The 22,863-nt window shown below is 38.8% G+C and overlaps 4 protein-coding genes across 4 annotated transcripts; 2 read left to right on the top strand and 2 right to left on the bottom strand.

Moving 5' to 3' along the window:
- Positions 1 to 2,075: 2,075 nt before the first annotated feature.
- On the bottom strand, positions 2,076 to 4,268 carry LOC103718596 (Peroxidase superfamily protein). Its single transcript, XM_008807495.5, has 4 exons — positions 3,373 to 4,268; positions 3,073 to 3,264; positions 2,765 to 2,930; positions 2,076 to 2,621 (listed from the first exon to the last, which is right to left on the bottom strand). The coding sequence occupies exons 1-4, from the start codon at positions 3,595 to 3,597 to the stop codon at positions 2,212 to 2,214; spliced, it is 993 nt and encodes a 330-aa protein (XP_008805717.3). The 5' UTR covers positions 3,598 to 4,268; the 3' UTR covers positions 2,076 to 2,211.
- A 1,278-nt stretch (positions 4,269 to 5,546) lies between these two features.
- On the top strand, positions 5,547 to 8,399 carry LOC103716949 (uncharacterized). The gene is made up of 2 exons (XM_008805170.6): positions 5,547 to 6,866; positions 7,756 to 8,399. Exons 1-2 carry the CDS (start codon positions 5,955 to 5,957, stop codon positions 7,759 to 7,761), a joined length of 918 nt encoding a protein of 305 aa, XP_008803392.2. The 5' UTR covers positions 5,547 to 5,954; the 3' UTR covers positions 7,762 to 8,399.
- Positions 8,400 to 10,599: 2,200 nt separating this feature from the next.
- GH9C1 (glycosyl hydrolase 9C1) lies at positions 10,600 to 15,129 on the top strand. The gene is made up of 10 exons (XM_039115245.3): positions 10,600 to 11,162; positions 11,778 to 11,990; positions 12,093 to 12,293; positions 12,420 to 12,509; positions 12,672 to 12,836; positions 12,963 to 13,086; positions 13,181 to 13,344; positions 13,587 to 13,920; positions 14,092 to 14,136; positions 14,760 to 15,129. The coding sequence occupies exons 1-10, from the start codon at positions 10,944 to 10,946 to the stop codon at positions 15,050 to 15,052; spliced, it is 1,848 nt and encodes a 615-aa protein (XP_038971173.2). The 5' UTR covers positions 10,600 to 10,943; the 3' UTR covers positions 15,053 to 15,129.
- A 1,173-nt stretch (positions 15,130 to 16,302) lies between these two features.
- On the bottom strand, positions 16,303 to 22,741 carry LOC103716959 (glutamine synthetase nodule isozyme-like). Its single transcript, XM_008805181.6, has 13 exons — positions 22,458 to 22,741; positions 22,293 to 22,332; positions 22,082 to 22,185; positions 21,954 to 22,002; positions 21,748 to 21,854; positions 19,813 to 19,900; positions 18,913 to 19,041; positions 18,437 to 18,511; positions 18,279 to 18,332; positions 18,109 to 18,146; positions 17,809 to 17,968; positions 17,223 to 17,283; positions 16,303 to 16,606 (listed from the first exon to the last, which is right to left on the bottom strand). Exons 1-13 carry the CDS (start codon positions 22,529 to 22,531, stop codon positions 16,515 to 16,517), a joined length of 1,071 nt encoding a protein of 356 aa, XP_008803403.2. The 5' UTR covers positions 22,532 to 22,741; the 3' UTR covers positions 16,303 to 16,514.
- Positions 22,742 to 22,863: the final 122 nt, after the last annotated feature.

Raw genomic sequence — 22,863 nt, 5'->3', positions numbered from 1 at the left:
GGTGTTAATTAGCTGATTGGTAGGGGTACGAGAATTGCCATAAAATTCGGTACCAAACATACTTTCACAGCTCAACAATATATCACATAGCATCAAAATTATCCTTCTATGCAATAATGACTTCCGTTAATTATCTTTGCTTGCGATTAGCATACTTCGGATTCGACAATGTTTAACATTTTGACTCTGGACTACCACAACCACATCTCTAGCTCATGTCGGGGCATCAACAATACTAAATTTCTAATCCATAGTGGGGTATTAACAATACTACACTTCCGGCCTGTGGTGGGGAATCAAGTATCCCTTTTGTGGCGGGGCATCAATGAGTACCACATTTTTGGCTTGTGATGGAGCATTAACAACGTGGCTAGTTCAAAGCACCATAACCAACTATCCAAATATACAATTCTCTATTTTTTTATAATACTTGTTGAGTAAATATAATTCAAAGCAATATCCCTTACAAAATTTGATGCATAGGAGTACTAAAATCCATACAAACCACAATCAACAACATATGCTACATATACACACACACAAAGAACCATATATCCTCAACAGATAATTATGCAACAAACAATTATACTATGCAAAGCGAAAAACAACAATACATGAAAATAGCATATATACACACACACACATATTTTTCTTATATAGGTGACAATGTCCAAAGATTATTATCTATACTAGTCACAATCTTTACTCGACATGTACCAACCAAACCTTAATTTAAGAACTAAAGTGTATAATATCTTTCTCAATGCTTTCTTGCACAGACGATTGCTCCTTGCATAATTAAATTCAAACATCAACCATAAAAGGTATAATTGGCAGCCTAGTATCCTATACTAGGTCACCAGATGCTCACTCAGCGAAAACTTGGAACCACCCACTAGGTCAACTTGACTGGTTAGAGAAAGAGAGAGAGAGAGAGAGAGAGGGAGAGAGAGAGAGAGAGGAGGGGTGGCAATGTGAACCATAGGTATCTCCCTCTCTCAAAACAAAAAGGGAAGCTATAGAGGCAAGGGTGGTGGTGGTCCATGGCAATGAACAATGGCGGCGGTGACAGTGGTCAGCCGATGGAAAAGAAGAAGAAAAAGAGATAACCGATGAGACTATATTCTACGGAATCCGGCGATTGGTCGAGTCAAAACAACCCTCCAATGGTTGCTTTAGACAAAAAAAAGAGAAGAAATGAAATTTAGGCTTTCACCTCGACTTTGACAAGATCTTGCAGCTAGGTCAATGGAAAAACCCCAAGAAATCTCTAAGGGAAAAGCTCAAAATCAACAGCGATGAAAAAATGGGTGTGATTTCATGATGGATTTTCTAGAAGATAGGGGGGATCGGTATTATAGGTCTTTCCTCTTCCGCCTCATGCACGAACCTGCACAGACCACGCATACTCGGGTGGTCAATTGACCAGACCTTTACAGGTGGTGTCGTGGGATGGTGTCCTATGGAAAAAGCAGTATAAGCCTCTGCAAAGTGTTGGCTCTAGAAAACACTAGAGGAGAGCTTTTGGATTTCTAGACCATTATGGTAGTTCGACTGAGTTTATTTATTTTGGTATTTCCTAGAGATTTTGTCGAACATATTCATAAGCTATCTAAACTAATACATTAGATTAGGTGATGCCCGTATCCATAGGAATTCGGGTCTCTCCAGTTTCACTGATATCATAAGTTCTAAATTTTTGCATGAATCAAAATTTTTGATAGAACCTTAAGTAAAGAAAAACGTCAATAAAACTCTTACTAGAACGAAGAAAAGCAAAAATTGATACTTAGAAGTTAAGCTTAGAGTGTGAAATCTCCCTCTATGGACGTAACCATTTCTTCTTATTTTGGTTTTCACATTGTTCATAATATGTTATACATTCTGCAGCTCGTGTTGGGTTGGTTCTACTTTGGATTGTCACGGCTGGTGCAACGGATGCTGATGCATCGAAGTAATGAATAAAAGTTTAATGCAGAGCTGTTGCATGAAAATAATCTAATAAAAAATTCATCGGTTAATGCTTATTGCTGTTGTTTGCAGCTATATCCTGATTTCATTCATTAACCTTCAAGAGAATTAGGAAAATAAATATTTGATTCGTCACCTGAAAATTCCATCAGCAAATTCGTCTTATTCATTCACACATAACTTCATGCAGCATGTTACAGTTCATATTTCTTTCCTAAGCTGTGATATCTGGAAACAAGACTAGTTCACAGCCCTACAGTTGGTCCTTATCTCACCATTCCCTCCAGTGAGCACACCTATGTTGGCCATCTTCAGCATGGATGCCCCAAAGTCCCGGAAGAACAAGTAGGGGTATATGCTATAGTTACTGACCATGGAGGCAGTATCAGAGTCGTCCAGGAGAGCTTGGTCTGACTGGAGAAGGCCAGAACTGTTCATGAGGTTCTTGTAATAGATATTATCAAACCTGCTTGTCGTCACGGGGTCCAGAGGAGCAAGATTGCTGTCGGAACTGACATTGTTTGGGCACAGGCTCTGTAGGTTCTTGAGCAGAGAGACGTCGAGCTCTGGGTCTGGTCCACCCGAGCTGTTAAAGTTGAAGAGCCTGTTCTTAAAGGTGAAGCACTGCGCAAAGCCGATGGTATGTGCCCCTGCATGTTACGTGCATGGAACCATAACCATAAGCGATTTGATATTTAAGTAGTTGAGAAAGTATGGGCAAGGAAGCGATATATATGAGCACTGTGGCATAGCTTTATATGCGTGTAAGACCAAGGAATAATGAGGGGGACACCTGAGAGGACAACAACATCTTTAGCGTCAAGGCCCTTGGCAGCAAATTTAGCAGTAATGGTTGTTAGATCATCTAAAGGTGACGGTAATTGTTCGTTGGCTGCGGTCCTGTTGGCTGTTGTCCCATCTCTCCTGCCCAGTGCAACGAACCAGTAAGGCCCTCCTGACTGAAAAAGAAAAAGATGTCACAAGAATTTGAGAAATAAATGCCACCTTCTGTTCATATAAACGAGACAACCCTCTGCGATAAGTAGCTACTATTGCTCGGGGAAGAATGAACATAAGCAGTAATTAGTATGAGTTCCTAACCAGGAAGACGGCTTCGCGTGCTGCAATCGTTACAATATCTGCACAAGAAACTGTTGATGGGCAAGCTTTCTCCACATCAGCCTTAATGCTGTCTATTACCTCGTAACCTCTGACCGAGTTACGGTTTGGCGATGCACTCTTTTCACTGATGATATCGTTGGAGTCATCAAGTAGTAGCGATGCATCACACCCCTTGATATCGATGGAAGAGAAGATTTGTCAGTTAAATTCTAGTTTGAATCATGAAAAGATGGTGAAGGAATGAAGATGATTGAGCTGTGGTGATTTTTGATCGCGTACATCGACAAAGCAGTCATGAAAGTGCAGGCGAAGAAGAGAGGCCGCCATTCTGGTTTCATTGCGCATGGCTGACCACACTCCATTCCTCACAATTCTGGTTAAACTGGGGCATGATGTATCATAAAAGCTGTAATCAAGTTGGCTGTGGATTAGAGGACTTAAGATTAGGAGGCAGACCAAGGAAAAGATGATACGGCTAGCAGGTTTCTGATCCATGAGATGCATAGAACAAATGTACTGTTGTTAACTCTTCAATAAACCAGTTTGGTGATTTAGGATATCTTGGGTTTGTGATTTACATAGGCAAGGCGCAGGGACAAATATTGCACCTCTCCTTATAAAGTCTCATGGAGAGTGCCGCGAGCACTAGGGTTGTGACCAACGAGTACAAAGATAAGGTTGACCTTGCAGTCCAAACTGGTGTTCTCTATCTTGTTGAAAAGAAAAGACTTGGCTTGGACATCTCCTCAACCATGAAAAGAAGGGAATAGAAAAGGATCAATGGATGATGGGAACTTCTCACACGACTTCTTTAGTGGTTATGTGGAAAGTTGAGGACAACTCGTGAGGTGGTTAGTGTCCCTTCTCGCATGCTTCTTGGCAAGTCTTAGAGGAAGGCAAACTGAGAGCAAATTCCTTTGACAAGCTTCTAATGGATTAAAAGAGAGGCACTTCTGAACACAGTTGTTGGAGTTGGGTGCAGACTTACAATATGCATTAGAAATGCATTATTCGATGAATAAGATCTCTTTAAACTGACGCTAGTAACTTTCGGTGTTAATGAATAGCAGTCAACTATGATCTGTGAAAGGTGGCACCACCTGAAGGCGATTGCGCATGGGGGTGGTGGGCACTGCATTGTTGTTCTAATAGGTTACTGCTCAAATTAGGTATTAGACAATGGAGCAATCCACTAGTTGTAATTTAATTGAAATGATCAATACATGTGATCAAAGTGGGTAAATCGTGTTAGTTTGTGCTCCAGCAGGACATCCATTATGGAGAGTAATGCTTGAGTAGGTGGTTCAAACTTGTCATTTAAGATAGTGGATTAGGAAGTGGAGCAATGCTTTTTTATATAGAAAGCTATAGATGCATTAATTGCATGGTTGAAGAGAGTCATGATATCAAACTAACAATTCAAAAAATTAACTTTTAGTGTAATATAATTGGAACTCCAGTTTTGGTCTCTCTCATCCGACAAAACTTTTTGTTATACTGATAAAGTTGGGTCTCCATGTAACTCTAGTGACTGCTCGCCATGACGTTAGTTCTCAAGTTGTTAGGTCTATAGGAGCCAATCAGGTTTTGAAACATCCTAAATTGTAAGAGGTTCTCGTCAATGCATTTGCAGTTATACAAAGAATTGCAGTTTCACCAGAAAAGCATGAGTACTATGTATTGACAACAACTCCAATCCGAACGTTTAACTGCTCACAGGCACCCCTCTAACGAATAAGGGTACTGAGTCTATACGCAAGGCCTTGGAAGAGAGGAAGAGAGATGTTCTCGTGAATGTTTGCGTGAGAGAAAATCTTCTGGCCCCCATTATTTCTGAGGCTGACAGTCCAATCTGCCACCTGGTTCACTTCATGGATAGGATCGATATTCCAAGTGCACGTCTGGAACCATAGACTAACTATTGGAGGAGGAGATGTTTTTGAGACTTCGATCAAAACTATTTAGCAGCAGAGTGGATACAATTTTTTTGACAGAGGAAGTTTAAGGAGGTCCATTATGGAGTGAGTATGCTGAAAAATCTGATTGCGTTTACATCTTCCTCAATTCTCTGCTTGTTCTTATCTTTGAACCCTGTCCCTGTTAGAGGTTTTGCTTTGGGACTGTTCCTTGTCTCCATCAATATGGTTGGACCTTCTCTAACTAATTCTTACAAAAGAAAAAGAAAAAAAAAAAGAAAAGTACAAATTGTTGATAGACAAACATATGATGCCTGTTAGCAGCAGGGCTCATTAACGAGTGCTAAAAGTTGAAGTCTTGAGTTATGTTTGTCATGAGAGAGCTGATCCACTTTTGTTTTCTTTTTTTGAGGAAATATTTCATTGTTCGGAGGAAGAGAGAGCTGATACACTCAATGTTCAGTAAATGGCTGTCTTTTTTTAATATATATGTATATATATAGAGACACACATATACATTCGAGTCCCTCTTCTACCAGAGTGTTAGGGAAGGATTATTATCTTAAACCTAAGAATTATTATTTTTTTAGAACAATAATAACTAAAAGAACATAAATTAATTAGTTGAATATAGCTAAATCTCATGGTTATTTTTACAAGGCCACTCCAATATTTAGAAAACCCGGGTCCCTATCCGCCATTTGAAAGTTCGTTAGGTGATCCTCATTTCCAACGGCTACTCTCCCGCTGGTCCGCTCATTTGTATATTGGAACCAAGCCCCAAACCATCACCTCCCCTCTTCCCTTCTCTCTACTAGAGCGTGGCATCGAAGAGAGAAGAAAAGAATAGGAAGGAATAGACCCTCCGTTTCGAAAATTTCAGGTGGTTTGATAGCATTATATATTCTGGTTTCTGACCAAAGTTGCAGAGTGCTGTTTGCAGCCATGGCCTCCTCTGATAAACCAGAGAGGATGGAAGGGAAAGGTGATGAGGAGAAGGGAGGGTTCTTAGATAAGGTCAAGGACTTCATCCATGATGTCGGCGAGAAGATCGAAGAGACTGTGGGGTTCGGCAAGCCCACAGCCGATGTCACAGCAGTCCACATTGATTCCATTGACCTGGAAAGGGCCGACCTTGTCGTCGACGTCCTCGTCGCAAACCCGAACCCAATTCCAATTCCTCTTGTTGACATCAACTACCTGATAGAGAGCGGTGGTAGGAAGCTTGTTTCTGGTAAAATCCCAGATGCCGGTACCATCCATGCCCATGGATCTGAAACCATAAAGGTCCCACTCACTTTGATCTATGATGATATCAAGTCCAGCTATGATGACATAGAACCAGGCAGTGTGATTCCCTACAAGGTGAGGGTGGAGCTTACTGTGGATTTGCCGGTGTTCGGGAACATCACCCTTCCAATGGAGAAGAATGGGGAGATGCCCGTGCCTTACAAGCCGGAAATAGACCTGCAAAAGATCAAGTTTGATAGCTTCTCGTTTGAGGAAACAAGTGCAACCCTTTTCCTGAAGGTGGAAAACATGAATGATTTCGACCTGGGCTTGAACTCATTGGAATATGAGATGTGCCTTGGGGAAGTAAGCATTGGTGGTGCTCGCCTCTCCAAGTCTGCAGTTACTGCGAAGAAGGGCAATGGGGTTGTCGAGCTGCCCATCTCCTTCAGGCCCAAGGAATTCGGGTCTGCGCTGTGGGATATGATAAGAGGCAAGGGGACAGGGTACTCCATGAAGGGGAGCCTTGATGTGAACACTCCATTCGGTCCAATGAAGCTGCCATTCCATCGGGAAGGTGGAAGCACGAAACTTAAGAAAGCAGACGACGATGATAGCGGCAATGAGGTATGTTGGTACAGCAGAGTCGTTTAGCTATTCTTCAGTGTTGTTTATTTGGCTATAAACAAATGAGTTGATGTCTTATTCCTTATTACATGTTAAGAGTCATTAGAGAAGTGCAGATATTGTTATGAAGGGAAAACACTGTTTGCCATCCTAGATATATAGTTTGGAAAACAAAAAAAAGAAAAAGAAGAATAGATGGGCTCTTCATAGTGCATGGCAATCAACGCAAAAAACATAGTGCCTTATTAGAAAGCTCTGATTTAATATTTTGATTTTTCAATGTTTGTTGATCTTCAAAGTTTCTTTTTGGGTCCTAGTTGCTGTGATCCCTAGTGATGGTGACCATCTGGTGAAATGGAGATGGGCTTCCAATCTTTGCATCAAAAGACATACCCTCAAACTCAGAGAGAGAGAGAGAGAGAGAGAGTTGCTGATAATCTGGTGGACAGAAATAGATTGTTGCAACAGAGGAATGCTTAAAACCCATAACAATTCGACACTTATTAAGGTTCCTAGTTTACAGTTACTTCGATCGAAACCCTGAATTTTGACCTCGTTGCCCGACCTTTTGCCTATTGCCTAGAGACAACTCATAACATTTGATTCAAAGAGCAACTCTTCTTATGTGAGGAGGATGTAGACTGATATAAATTTCAAAACAAATCTGTGATCCTTATGCGAAGATATCCAGTGCTTGAGGAAAGAATTAGGAAGACTTATGCCAGTTATGGTCGCATCACTACCATTAGCAGCAAAAATATTATTGTTCTTGTTTATTATCTTTAATGTTTGGAAATTTGTTGCAAGGTTGTTGAAGGAGAGATCTAAGTGTGAGAGTGCTTCTTTTACCAATGCTGCGGCTAATTACTCTATGCTTCTTATCATGCAGGACTGATGGAATCCATCTACTAAAAGTGCTGCAGAATTCAACTTCAATCATTCTAAAATTTTCCCTGCTATGTAGTTCTTTGGGAATGCAACATCCCTAGATCTTTACTGGATCAGTTTTGTAATTGGCATTAATAAATGTTCTGAAGACTGTAATCTAAATTGAATCATAATTTATTGTCAGCCACATGGTTGAAGAAATCACATATATCATCCCAGCATCATCTTATTCACTACCATCTTCAAAACGAAGAATGCTAATCATTCTAGCAGAAATATGGCTGGTACCACCATGTTTCATATTTCAAAGAGTAAAAACTAAGCATCTCTTCACAAATGTCTGGTATCATGCTAAGTTCTTCTATTTCGTGTCTATATTTTTCCCATGCTTTTCTGCGAATGATTTCGTGGATCTGAAACTTCCAAACTCTAAAAACCTGGTTATGCTACCAAAGGAGGGAGCAGCAGATGAAATCAAAGCAACATTTCCATGCATTCATAACAGCAAGAACAGCTGAAACATGAGATATTTCACATGTAATCAGATTTAAATGTATGGATAAAAAGAAGAAGAAGAAAAAGAATGAAGGGAAAAAGAAAGAAAGATTGATCAAATATATAAACTAAACAACTGAATAATGATTGTAAAGAAGATTGGTGCACTTGCCACTCATTGACAATCCGATCTTTAGAGTCCTCCATGCTGGAAATTACTTGAGAAGATGGCGGTCTCATCTCTCTCTCTCTCTCTCTCTCACATTATTTTCACTACCTAATGGAATCTGCGACAAAGTTCAGGGCAGAGATGACGAGTGGTCTTTCCACCGTTGCGAGCTTTGAGTGTTCTCGTACTAGGACTCGACCTTGCGCGAAGATTTGAACTAGCACAAATCAGACGGCAGAGGATTGGTTTCCGGAAATGGGTCGACTTAGAATCCATTAAATCCTGACCCGGACAATCCTAATTACCAATCCAATACCTAATAGTAGGTCCAGTTTGCCTCAAGACTCGAACTTTAAGGCCCAAATTGGGACTAAAGAGAAATTATTAAGTGAACCAGATTTATCAAGGAACTAAGATAAAATGAAGTCATTTAATAATTTTATCTTAATATAATTTTACTCTAGATCCACGATAGAGTAATTAGCCATAAATAATTTAATAATTTTATCTTAATAATTAGCCATAAATCAACACTAGACCTGATCCACCTAATAATTAGCCATAAATCTACACTAGACCTGATCCACCTAATAATTAGCCGAAATGCTCCGTCGCAATGTGTCACGCCGATATTGGTGGTTCGTCATCGACTGCACCAATTACCATATTCCATATGTGGTGAAGATATCTTTGATCCCCATAACATTTCTCCTGGCTGAATTGACCTGGTTCTTATCCATAAGCCTGTATGAGAGTATATTGACGTTTAAACCCTTATAGGGCTATAAATTGAATCCTAGATAGGTGGCCTGCTTTTGTGAATTTTTTTTTCATTTTATCTTCTCTAAATTATCAAGATACAAGGAAAGAATTACCTGGGAACTCAAAGCAGAGTGAGACATACGTGGAGCGCCAAATTTAGATAAAACCAACTTGGTAGAACCTTAAAAATTTGAATTAAAAATGATTAATTTTATCATAAAAATTAGAGATCCTTTTTAAGGCTCATAAAACAAAAAGCCTGTCATAAAATATATTTTTTTTAAAAAAATAGCAGGAACTCTGAATCCAGAAATCTCTATCTCATGAACGAAAGCACCAGAACTTCTCGTGTCATCCCCTTTGCTCCCCGTGAATGAACGGACGACATTGACTACTAACACGTGAAAACAGCAAAAGACTAAGTAAATTTTGGCAGCCGCATATACCTCCGTAAAATAATTTTGTACTTTGAATTCATTAGTGCCTAATAAAGGATATGGCTTTCTTGTGATCATTGTTTCCTTTGTGTAAATTTGCATTGTTATGATATAGAAGGAATAATGATACCACAAGACACAACCTGAAGATTTTTTTTTCCCTTGAAGGCAAACAATTTGAAGAGGATTAATGGAGGAGTATTATCCAACAATAGGGAAATTCTTGATTCAAAATGGATAGACTGGATCGAGTGATAGAATGGGTCAGTTTCTTTGTTTTTTGAAGGAATAGGAGCAGCAAGCTCCAACTCTGTTTATTAGCTAGTGATGCATGCCACATCAAGTATCTCGATAGATTCTATTGCTGTTTGCAGGTGTGCTGCATGGAAGAAAATTGCAGAAGTATAGGTGACATTTTTGTTTAATCTTTGACATAGTATAAATGATTACTTGAATCAAAATGCAACGAATATATCTATATCTAAGCTTTTACTCTCTCTTAACATTGTTCGCCTAGCTAAACACGGACAAGACCGTCGTACATTAGGTTCTCAGCGGCTGTTAAACTTACTTATAGGTAAATGGTTAAAATTTTTTTTTACAGAATAGCGGTGAGAGTGTCATTTATCCTGTCATTAAAATGGTGAAAAATTATCTCTATCAAACACTTGGAAAGAACCTCTCAAAGTTTAAACATAGAATCTTCTCCTAATGGAATAGATGTAAATGACATTCTGATCACCACCAGTTTTAAGCACGATAGGAAGACATATGGCCAGTACACTGCACCACAAACAAAAAAAAAAAAAAAAAACACGCATTGGCTTCTCTACATATAATATATAGCTACAAATTAACAATCGCAATGTGGTTCATTTTCTGCACCTAGTGAAAGTTCCATATCATTAGTTTCCTTATGCTGTTATGCATACAAAATCAGAACCTAAAGGTGATAAAAAAATATTCTGAACTAACATCAACCCTTACAAACAACTTCGGAAATCTACATTTAGTTTCTTAGGGTTGACACTATAAGCTTAAATTTAGATTTGGAATTTTGGAATTGAATACCAGGGAGCCGACCCAAACCAGACCAGTCAGAACCCCTAGTTAGTTGGCTGGCACCTCACATCATCTCCTGCCACCTATCTCCCAACGTGCATGGCTCTAATTCATCTCAGCTCTCGACGTGCATAACACCTAATTCTCACCGGAGAATACTATATATCCTGTTTTCTTCCTACCCTTGTACTAGTATAAAACACCATGGCCACACCAATCTCCATTGCCAAATAGCTGAACCCAACTCGGACTGCCGGTAGAGCCATGGCGAGATCCATAGTGTCGTTCAGCATTGCGGCGATGCTGGTAGTGTGCTCACTTGCCTCGAAGCCAACTGCGGCCATGGCAAACGCGTTCGACTACAGGCAAGCCTTGGAGAAGAGCTTGTTGTTCTTTGAGGTCCAGAGATCCGGCAAGCTACCACCTGATCAGCGTGTCAAATGGCGTGGTGATTCTGGCCTGAAAGATGGGTTCGACCAAGGGGTGAGTCCGGCTTAATTATCTTCTTGAGCTGATGGATACTGAGTCAACATTATTTAAAATTGCCCCCTTACATGATAGGTTATCATGTATTGTCTACTTCAGCAGCCACTATTTTTTCTACATATACTTCTTGCGACATATTTGGTCGAGTCCTACTCTCATCGTGTTGAGTGATACGATTCACCAACCAGCATAATACATGAATTTCTGAAATAATATTCATATATTTCCTTTAATTAATAGAAGTGATAAAGTTTATCTAATAAACTATTGCATTATTAGTGTCAAAACACAATATAGATATGTGGAGATGTCGTTCAAATGCAAAACAATGTTACAATGTCAGATCATTATTTGTTCATACATATGTACATGCATAATTGTTTGCCTACTAGTTTCTAAATGTAAGTGACAAATATAGAGGATGGATATCGGGTATGTAGGTTTTCATTTTTGTGAATGAAATAAGAAAAATGCAATTATGTTTCTAGTAGCTAGCTAGGCCTTTTAGCTGGTATATGTAGGTCAAAGATGTAGGAAGCTAACATGAATGCCCATGCATGCCAAAGTTCTCCTGACCTAACTATAGAAATAACTAGTGGAATGTATCCTCAGGTGGATTTGGTAGGAGGATACTATGACGCCGGCGATCATGTTAAGTTTGGGCTGCCCATGGCGTTTGCTGTGACAATGCTTTCATGGGGCACCATCGAGTTCGAGAAAGAGATTGCCGCTGCTAACCAATTAGAGTATGCTCTGGATGCAATCCGATGGGGAACTGATTACTTCATGAAAGCACACAAACAACCCGATACCTTTTGGGCACAGGTAAAGATATTTATTTATGCTTGTAACTCCATTTTTCTCTTCTTCTTCTGTTTTTTTTTTTTTTTTTTTTTTTTTTTTTGATTTCTGGGGCAAATTATAAAGGTTGGTGATGGAGATAGCGACCATTACTGCTGGACGAGGGCGGAGGATATGGCAACTCCGAGGACTGCATACAACGTCGATTCCGAGCGTCCAGGTTCGGACGTTGCAGCCGAGACTGCTGCAGCGATGGCTGCAGCTTCTATAGCTTTTAAGCCATACAATTCTTCGTACTCCAAGCTCCTCCTCTTGCATGCAAAGCAGGTGAGGCACCATAGTTACAGCGAGACAGCCTTACACCAACACAAGCCTAACAGAGACCAATCCAAACTCCATGACATCAAATTACTAGCGGCCTAACTACTGGATCCACATCTGTTGTTGCTGCAGCTGTTCTCCTTTGCTGATACTTTCCGAGGCCGATATGATGACTCCATCGACGCCGTTCGAAAGTACTACCCTTCATCATCTGGTTATCATGTAAGGAAAAAAAATATTTTTTCAGAAAACATGTAAGAAAAAAATTCATTTCTTATCAAATTCTTTGCTGATGCAAATCCAAGCTCTTTAATATTTGAAATGTCCTTCTGATATTTTTCTTACTGAGTTTACCCTAATGTTCAAACAAATTCTTTGGTATAGGATGAATTGCTGTGGGCTGCTTCTTGGATTTTTGAGGCGACTGATGACCAATACTACCTAAAATATGTTGCTGATAATGCTGTCTCCCTTGGTGGAACTGGGTGGGCTGTCAGGGAATTCTCTTGGGACAACAAATATGCGGGTGTGCAGGTCCTTTTAACAAAGGTAGATGTCATATCTAATTTCTCTTTTGCCTTCTTCGATCTCCTTTAATTAACCTGCAAGTGACACGGCCCTGAAGTGATGAGGCTTGCCTAGGACAGATTATTTACAGCAACCGTATGCTTTCAGGTGCTAATGGAGGGAGGCAGCGAAGCCTACCGTTCTACGCTAAAGCAATATCAGGCCAAAGCTGAGTACTTCCTATGTGCATGCCTTCAAAAGAACATGGACCACAATGTCGAGATGACTCCAGGTTTTCCCACTCAATGACAAGCTTGTCCCATAGCATAAGATATCTGATTATAACATAATCGCTTCTCATTTGGGTTGCTGCCTTGTCTGATCAGGAGGTTTGCTATATTTTGATGAGTGGAACAACATGCAATATGTTGTGACGGCATCATTCCTTTTGGCAGTTTACTCAGATTTATTGTCAATGAAACACGCTAAACTTGAATGCCCGGATGGCCAGGTTCAACCTTCAGAACTGCTCAAGTTTGCACAATCTCAGGTAAAGAAGGATTGCTTATATATTGGCCTTGCTTGCTAGTCACTGTATGATGAGTGATGATGACCTTAATCCCTTTCTTGTCAAGGAGATCCATGGCAATACGCTCACTGAAACCATACCTTACCTCAATCATCTATTCGAAAACAGATCCTTTCTGAACTTGGATATTTATGTTAGCATTGTCTCCATATCTTCCAAATTATTTATTTGTGGCGTTCCTTTTGTATTGCTGAAAACATCAGGCTGACTACATTCTTGGAAAGAATCCGAAGTCCATGAGCTACTTGGTTGGTTACCAATGGAATTACCCAACTCATGTGCACCACAGGGGTGCTTCAATGCCATCCATTTTCGTTCTACCATCCCCCATCGGATGCATTGAAGGATTTGATAAGTGGTACCACCGTCAAGAGGGCAATCCCAACGTGATTGTGGGAGCTCTTGTTGGTGGTCCTGATCGACAAGACCAGTTTCATGATGACAGGTCTAAGTACGAGCAAACCGAGCCCACCGTTGTTGGAAATGCTCCTCTAATCGGGCTTTTTGCGAGGTTAGCCGGTGAACCAGGATATTCAGGTAAACTGCTGCATTAGTCTGATGTTTAATAATTTATAGATTTGCATAACATGCTCTGATTTATTTAAGGACAGGTCTTGTTTGGCATTCACTTGGAAAACATCCTGCATCATGTACTAATTATATAGTAAGAATATGACGGCTAACTCTAAGTGCATTAAAATCTTGTAGGTTATCTTCCCAGATATTCAACAGCAGCACCATCAGAAGCAACTGGTGAGTAATATTACAGCGATATTGGAACTTTCCTTTCATAGCCAGGTAAAGCCCCTGAAGCAAAACAATGATAGATAAGAAAACCATACACAAATATATATATATATATATATATATATTCACTCTCAGGAGCAAAGTGCTCGCAACAAACTGGCTTTAGTGATTCAATTGAAATCCCTCAAAATAAGCCTCCCGCCTCTTCCAGATCAAATATAGATGGCAAGGAGACCGACACAATCAACTTCTTCTAATGCATGTACAACTTTGTTTCAAGATGGGCCACCTTCCCTACTATATATATATATATAGGCAGGTAGAGAGAGAGAGAGAGAGAGGACTTAGGTATATACACATACATACACAGAGAGAGAGAGGACTTGATTAAAGATTAAGATGAATTAGGTATATATATATATACAAACACACACACACACACACACACACACACACACAGAGGAATTGATTAAAGATTAAGATAAATTAGGTATCCCACATTACCGTTAAGATAATCATATAATTTACTAAATAATCTATTCTCAGAGTTTCCCTAATTAGTAAGCATTTCTACAAACATAAAAACTAGGTGGACTGATGTTGCTTTATATTTTCATCTGAATTTTTAGCAGAGGTGCCTTTTGAATTCCTCCATACAATAACCAATTCATGGAAAGAAAAAGGTGTCAATTACTACCGCCACCGGGTGACTGTCAAGAATACAGGCAGCAAGCCAATAGCTGACCTCAAGCTGCACATAGAGAATCTCTCAGGCCCTCTGTGGGGTCTGTCGCCAACAACAGAGAAGAATATCTATGAGCTTCCTCCATGGCTCCAAGTAGTGAAGCCTGGCACACCATTTGATTTTGTTTATATCCAAGAGGGGGTACAAGCTAAGGTTTCAGTTGTTAGCTACCACTAAAACCATGTGAGAAACATCAATATTTCAGAGAGCTGAAAAGAATTTATTCGAGGACGTGAAAAAATTTTCCCTGCTTATGAAGAGAGTTCATGAAAAAAAAACTTGTAATCCCATGCTGTTTTGGTCCATTTCCTCCTTTACCTTTTGAAATAGCACAGACAAAATCGGTAGAAAATTAAATATTGGCAACTTTCCTCCAATTTATTAGCCATGACTGTCACTGTTGGTCGGCAGCAAAGCAATCGACAGAAAAAGAATGAGTAGTTCAAAGTCTGATCTATGCTGCAAACCAAGCAGTTATATAAAAAAAATTTAATGGTCAAGTTGGGAATTGATTCGATTTCACAAGTATAGCACCTCAATCACCGCAACTACTTTGACAACTATTAAAATAGTGCAAGAAATGAAGACCCTGTTTATGTAGTTTATCTGAAGCTTGTCATATAATGGAACTTATGAAGTCATATAACAAGTTGATATCAACATAAAAGAAAATTTAGCCTAGCACTCAAACCGAATCTTCACAATATTATCAAATAATATCATAGACAACAACTCCTTGTAAAAGAGAAAGGTCTGGGGCTCACAATTTTTTTCTCTACTCTACTAAGATGCCAATGATTCCATGTATCTTTACAATCCATCATTCACCAGCTTGCCGAAACTTCGAAAAACTATCTCTAGTAATTTTGCCAGCAAATTACATAGCTTGTTCAGCAAGAACATTATCTTAACATCACATATGAGATATGATAGATTAAGCAAACACAAGGAGATCGACCACAACTAATAACCATACCCTCATTCATGTCACCCAATTAAACAAAAGCCACTGTGTAAGATTCCACCCAAAATTAGGGTACGTGATATCCTTAGACCCACAGCAGCCTGTTTCTGATTGCCGACTATTTCAAGACAGTGTCGTACAAAAGCCTGCCATTACTACCTAAACAAATAAACACGGGGGCAGACGTACCAGCCCTATAACCAACCAATCAAGCATAAAAAGAGTCATACTTATCTTTCAGTTGGTTGTTGCAATCCTAGCATCAAATTTGGTATTCATAGTGACACTCAAAAACATAAAAGAAACTTCAGCTCCTTTGGCATTTTTCGTGCAAGTTCAAATTTTCTATAGATAGAGAATTATGCTTTGGTGAAAAGCAAGTTGGGAATTAAAGCTATAGTAGCAATACAAACAAGGAAAAGCCATTTAAGTGCAACAAATCCATCATGATACTAGTTTAGCATGAGTAGCAATAAAGCATTCTTCATAACACAAGCATTCATAGAATCATGATTCCAAATAACAAATATCCATTAATCCATGTTCTTGAGATGCATTACAAAACAATTTTTAAGAAGTAGAGGACCACTACGAGAAGGCAATCCACAAAGATATGGATCCGAGTCCGACAGGAATCATTTAAGATTGTGTATGCATAAGTCAGTCTGCTGGCCATCACGGCTTCCAAAGAATGGTGGTCTCCGCAATCATTGAGGTCACCACATAAGGATCCATGTTAGATGCTGGCCTTCTGTCCTCAAAGTAACCTACACATCAGAGCAGAATTGAATAACTATGACTAATGAAAACCCTGAGGTCTTAAGCTTTTACTTCTTTTCAACATTATTCGGGGAAAAAAATCCTAGACAGTTCTTTTTCCATTTTTTTCCAATTATATTGGTTTTAGAATACACTAAAAACAAGCTTCAACTTGACACGATGTTTGATGCATTGACATCCAAGTCTTGAGGGGAAAGTGGACTCTACAAAACTTCTCATCAAAGCAAAATCATGAAAAGAAAAATGAAGTCCAACAAATGCATTTGCAAGCATGAGGCACCATGACGGGAATGCTACCATAGATCCTGGAGGTGTGCATGCATGTGTAGGAATGGGAAGGGGAAGGGGTGGCTGTGTTCCCCTGGAAACTAAAACCAGACCAAAAAAGGAGAGAAATATGACAAATTCATCTGGAACCAAGCTATGAACACACCAGGGAAATACTTATTGAACACTGAAGAATACTTATGAAATATTGTATCAACCTGTGGTCATGGCACAATCTAGAAAGACTGTTATTATAGAGTCTGTACCAAATGGTCTATAAATTGTTTTTTTTCGAGGGGAGCAAATTAACAATAAATTGAAGAAACATTGTCATACCTTTGCCATTCTTTTCAGTTTCACGGCCAACACGAACAGAGGCACCACGATTTGCAACTCCCTGCAATTTCAGGTATTACAAGTATATCAGATAATTATCCATGCCATTCAATTAATTTAAGAAGCTCTATGGTGTTATGGGTCCTCAAGAATTCTATAATATTATGCATTGAAAGTTAAAATGAGGCACAATGCATGAGGCTCTTGCTACTGGGTGTTTGGGGAGGGTTAGATGTACACAGCTTTACCCCAGCATATAGAGAGGCACTTTTTATGCTTCAAACCCATGACCTCAAGGTAACAATGGGGCAACTTTATCATTGCACCAAAGCTCACTCTATAATAAGGATGACCCCAAATAGAGAATATTTTATCAAATCTCCTTTATTATTCATTTATAAGTATTTTCTTGATGAAGTCTCATTATAGGTTGTCTACTAATGTTAAGACGGCTGGCTATATTGTAAGGTGGCTCACACTCGTCACTAGGTGGAAGCAAGTAACAAGCGATTCCTAGCAAAAGTAAACCAAAGTTTGTCGGTTATAATATTTCTTAAACAAAATATAAATCTTCGGCATTCCTTACCCATGAAAATGTGTTGATATCAGCAGTTTCATGGTGACCTGTTAATCTTCTTTCATTGCCCTCACCATATGCAGCAATATGTTCCTTGTGCCTCAGGCCAAGTTTCTCAATTGCCTTCTTGATCACATCAATTCCACCATCACTTCTCATGGACTTGGTGCTGTTTAAATGTTTTAAAAAAAAAATCAACAGCACTAGAAATTTTCAGCAATTTCAAAAAGTGTTGAGATTTTGTAGACTAATAAAATTGTATATGCTGTACATATATGTGAAATTAGCAGGGGGAGAGAAAATGCTCACCTGTAGTTAGCATGCGCACCAGCACCATTCCAATCACCCTGATTCCATTTAAAAATTACAAATGAAGAGACATCCATGGCTAGTTGTAATTGAAGGAATTAACAACACTAATAAAACTAAAAATATGCTTGCTTGGGAGTATTTAGGAAGGAAAAAACATAGCAGCACACCTGGATAGGTTTGGGGTCAAAGGACAAAACAACTCCTGCAATTTCAGCAATCCTCTGCATATTATTAAAATTAAGCTTTAGAAATTCATAAAAAAGCAGATGGAAAGTCCTTCAATTTAAATGAAACATTCATTTTATGAAGAATTTGCTATATTCACCTCAAGAATATAGCGGGCCACCCATAACTCATCACCTGCAGAAATTCCAACAGCAGGACCCACTTGAAACTCCCACTGTCAAATACAATAAATTCCATCAGGAAAACTGCAAGTAAGGTCGAAGCTTAGACTTTCAGAATGCCATCAAGGCATCCATTTATTAGTCACATTTTTAAAAAGAACAATAAAAATTTAATTAAGATAATTTTCTTTGTATTATAAAAGAGGAGAAAGTCCAAAAGCAAACTTCTAGATAAGCCAAATAGTAGGTATTTGCTGAATCATCTAAAACCATCATTTCTTTTGTTACCAGAAAAAACATCATCTCTTTTGAGAAAAGATATGGAATACATAGGTAAAATTAAAGAAATTCATGACCAAGGAAACAAATGATACAAGAGTAATTATCCCCTTATCATTGGGATAAACAGATAAAATTCACATTGTGGCCTACAAAACAAATAGGAAAATTTTACCTGCCCGGGCATAACTTCACCATTGATTCCACTTATGTTAATTCCAGCATAAAGGCATGCCTTGTAATGAGAATTTACAATGTCACGGCCAAATGCCTTATCAGCTCCAGTACCACAGTAGTACGGGCCCTACACACAAATGAATAATTCAGAGAAATAGGTGACTTTGGAAAAAATAAGGACATCTCTTCTGTGCTGTAGAAGACAATTCATGTGATAAATTTGGTTAATTTAGGAAACCAATGGCATCAACAAAAGCTAGAAGCAGGACAATAATTTATAAGTGAGCAAATAAGAAGCTATCAGACATGTAGTTTCGCAACAATCAGCCAATTAGAAGTGTATTAACATGGCAATGAAAGAGGGTTACTAGAGTTTCAAACTCCCAGGAAAAGTGCCCTTGGACAATGTTATCTTACAATTATGTTACTGGGCATATGCTTCATACTTACTGCCTTAAGTTTATGATTCATAATTTGCAAAAAGTTGAGAACCAATAATTGGCTATTGACATACTACATGGAAAGCCAAATTGAACACTGACATATACGGTTATATTGCCATTTAGACATATTATGTTGCTCATAATTATAACTTAGGCACCCTTATTCATTTTACCTTCTACATGTGATGAGGCAAGTTTCTATCCTCTTCTTGGAATCACAAATCTTGTAGTATTAACAAATAAGTAATACATTTTAAAATAGGCATTTCAACAAATTACAGCATAATATTATGTTACGATCCATATGAAAACTAATTAAACAAATGTTTATTTCTACTGGTTCTATTCACCCTGCATATTGCCAAATATCTGGACTCTTTGGCTCAGATAAGTAAAAATTGTTAGCAGGCTGCTAATTTGGAAATATAAATATGAAGGAATAATTAGATAAAAACCTGAGGGCCTGGGTAGCCACCAACTGGCCATCCAAGAGGCCACTTGACATCCTTCTGAAGCAGAGTATACTCCTGCTCAATGCCATACCTGATCCCAAAACAAAGTATCAGTTAACATATAACCTATGTAATTTGTAATCCCCCCTCCTCCGATGCCATCCCCCCCCCCCCCCCCAACCACCCAAAACCAAAAAAAAAAAAAAATCAAAAAAAGGTTTAAATGCCAAATGGGTTTAATTCAGCGGAAGTCAAGGTCACTTGGTGTGACCTACGTGAAGGCAAGCAAAAGCAAAGTCCAAGAACAATGAAGTTAACCCAGGATTAAGCATATATTTAAGACAAATAGAAGAGTACTAAACAATAGTTGCAACTAATGACGAGAAAAAGGCCTCCTAACATTTGTTCGTTCTGAACATTGTCCAGAAAAGCCCATCAGCTTGTACTTGACCAGGAGAAAAGGTGTGATGTTCTAGGTCAGATTTATAGGCTCATTTCATTAGAAGTAATCAACTCTGAGAAAAATTAATTAATAGTATGTATGAGTTAAGATGATACCAGTCTAAGATATATCCTTTCTTGGAAAATCATGGCATCTATGAGATAGAAAATATGCATAATTTCTTGGAAATCAATGGCTCCTTTGAGATAGATGCTAGTTTCAATCTATGGATAGATGTACTTAAAGTCTGTAATTGTATAATGTATTAGGGTGTTTGTGGCAGAAAGATCAGAAAATAAAAGAAAGCCAAGAATTGCAATGTTGTTAAACTTTTGTAAGTGGCCCTGTCATCAATTTATTAAAAAAATGCTGCAAATTTTCTAACAAGCAATACTACTTATTTTAATATACAGCAATATGCCAAGTAAAATGATGGTGCGAAATGCTGATGATGAACAATCTCATAGAAGAACCCCAGTGACCATCATTAAGGGCCTAATATTTATTACCAACCAATGGAAGGGTCTGCAGAGTCTTATTCCAGGAAAGACTATCGATCTAATATGTCTGATCCATGATGAGGGATCACTTCAACAAATAAAAATATGAAGACAGAAACTAATTATACATAAACAAGCCCCAATTTCAGATGCCCAGGTGCACTACTTAAGACCAATAAAAACATTATTTCTAGCCTATCATTTCTAACCTTCTTTAAAATATAATTCATAAATCAAGTTTGTCCCACAAAACAACCAGGCAACAATGATGAAGTTTGCTGTTAGACAGGGCTCGGCCGGCTTCAAATATTTTACTCCTTACAGCATTTTAAAGCACCAGAAGCTAAACTGCCTGAGAATAAAGAAACCGATTTATATTTTTGTATTGACAATGATGGAGGCAGCTCTAAATTAAGAGAGAGAAGTAAGAGAGCTATAATTTAAAAAATTTCAAGATAGTAAAAGGGTCGAAATGAAGGCAGAGAAGAGGAGGTAAAAACAAATGGGGAAACCAAAAAGAGGGAAAGGGTGGTTAAATAGGTGAGAGACAAACATAACAAGCATCTCCTGGGGGACCACTTAATTACCCAGTCTTCTATGGCAAAATATTTTATTCTTGGTTCTAAAATCTAAATAACGGGCCTCACTTCAGTGATCATGATAAAATAAGAAAGATCCAGATGGATTTATCCACTGCCACTATTCACTTAGGAAAGGAATAAGACCAATTTGATTGGCCATAAGCCTATAAACAAAAAGAAAATAGAGAGAGAGATTGATCTCCATGCTTGCTGGAAATATTAGATCCATTCCACCACCTAGAACAAATATTTTTTTAAGTAAATCAAGCAGAACTTTATTTACATTTGGGGGGCTTCTTCCAATTAAATTAATAAAAAAAAGTTGTATATAATTTAATCACTTATATAAAGGAAAAAAACAAATTAGGGGACAAAAATTATGAAAAATTATAAAATACTTTGAAAAAAATAATACCATGGTTCCTCGGCGACGACATCTGGATGGCTGAAGATCTTGGCCGCGTTGAACCGCTTGTTGGTAGGAATCGGCTCCCCAGCAGGCGTGTAAGTATCGCACATAACCTACAAAAATTATTATAGAAAAAGATCATTTAAAAAAAAAAAAACCCACCGATCTAGCCAAAGATCACAAAAAAGAGAGAGTAAATTGAATATTAATACCAAGATATTGTTGCCTCTCCTGAATGGATCCTTGAAAATAGCCTGAGGACTAAAAATAACAAAAAGAAGGTCATAAATTTCACACAGAACCAATACTAATAAAATCTAAAAAAACAAATCCAACTCACTATAAGATCACTTCACTGTCGTCTCCTGGAGCCTGGCCAGTGCTGGATCCATCGTAGTTCCACTTGGGTAACCTGGACGGATCGGATACCGGCCCCGGAAGAGTCTATACCAACCCAAGGATAAACATTTCCATTCCGTCAACTGCCGCAAAAAAAAGAAGCCGAGAACCGAAAAAGAAAAAGATCAAGAAGTAAAAAAACGATCACTAACCCTTGCTTTGCTCCTCATATCCATCCCAGATCCACCGATCCTGGAGAGGGTCAAAAATAAAAAAAGATAGAGAGAAAAGAATAACACCAAAAGCAAATCAGAAATCACTACGAAGAATAAAATTATCTTCCAAGAATAACGATGGAATATGCACAGTTTGCTAACCATATGTACTCGGCGATGATTTTTTCAGTCGAGTCGGAGAGGTTGATGTTGACGAGATCTTCGAGCAGAGACATGGCGGCAGGCCGTCAGAATAAGGAGAGGAGCGAGTACAAAGCTGGGTGATGGTCGGGTTATTTAAAGGCCGGGGCGATTAGAAGAAGAGGTGGAGGTGGGGACTGGGGAGTCGGAGAAGTGGGAGGGGTGAGCTAACCGCGAGTGATCGGATCGCGACCCGGACTTCGGGCCGAGCGGGTTTGTTGGGGGTCAAATCCTGCCAAGCCACGGGAGTACCGCTTTTCGGAAACACGGAACGAGATTAATACGATGTTGGCGACATTACGTGCGAATAGGGGCAGTTTGGGTAATTTCATTTCGAACGAGCCGTCCCAATGGACCGTACGATGGG

The sequence above is a fragment of the Phoenix dactylifera genome, chromosome 16 (genome assembly GCF_051530095.1).
Source record: "Phoenix dactylifera cultivar Ajwa chromosome 16, Ajwa_hap1_PhDact_Kaust_v1.1, whole genome shotgun sequence".
Classification (NCBI taxonomy): Eukaryota; Viridiplantae; Streptophyta; class Magnoliopsida; order Arecales; family Arecaceae; genus Phoenix; species Phoenix dactylifera.
This window is presented reverse-complemented; position numbering and strand designations above follow the sequence as displayed.

What these genes read in the sequence shown, in the direction of transcription:
- LOC103718596 (XM_008807495.5), bottom strand. Translation starts at nt 3,597, where the DNA reads ATGCATCTCATGGATCAGAAACCTGCTAGCCGTATCATCTTTTCCTTG. An exon ending in TTCATGACTGCTTTGTCGAT is followed by an intron (nt 3,265 to 3,372) that starts GTACGCGATCAA and finishes ATCGATATCAAG; the next exon opens with GGGTGTGATGCATCGCTACT. An exon ending in AGATGTTGTTGTCCTCTCAG is followed by an intron (nt 2,622 to 2,764) that starts GTGTCCCCCTCA and finishes CGTAACATGCAG; the next exon opens with GGGCACATACCATCGGCTTT.
- LOC103716949 (XM_008805170.6), top strand. Translation starts at nt 5,955, where the DNA reads ATGGCCTCCTCTGATAAACCAGAGAGGATGGAAGGGAAAGGTGATGAG.
- GH9C1 (XM_039115245.3), top strand. Translation starts at nt 10,944, where the DNA reads ATGGCGAGATCCATAGTGTCGTTCAGCATTGCGGCGATGCTGGTAGTG. An exon ending in CTTCATCATCTGGTTATCAT is followed by an intron (nt 12,510 to 12,671) that starts GTAAGGAAAAAA and finishes TCTTTGGTATAG; the next exon opens with GATGAATTGCTGTGGGCTGC. An exon ending in TCAAGTTTGCACAATCTCAG is followed by an intron (nt 13,345 to 13,586) that starts GTAAAGAAGGAT and finishes TGAAAACATCAG; the next exon opens with GCTGACTACATTCTTGGAAA.
- LOC103716959 (XM_008805181.6), bottom strand. Translation starts at nt 22,531, where the DNA reads ATGTCTCTGCTCGAAGATCTCGTCAACATCAACCTCTCCGACTCGACT. An exon ending in ATATGAGGAGCAAAGCAAGG is followed by an intron (nt 22,186 to 22,292) that starts GTTAGTGATCGT and finishes GGGTTGGTATAG; the next exon opens with ACTCTTCCGGGGCCGGTATC. An exon ending in GGAGAGGCAACAATATCTTG is followed by an intron (nt 21,855 to 21,953) that starts GTATTAATATTC and finishes TAATTTTTGTAG; the next exon opens with GTTATGTGCGATACTTACAC.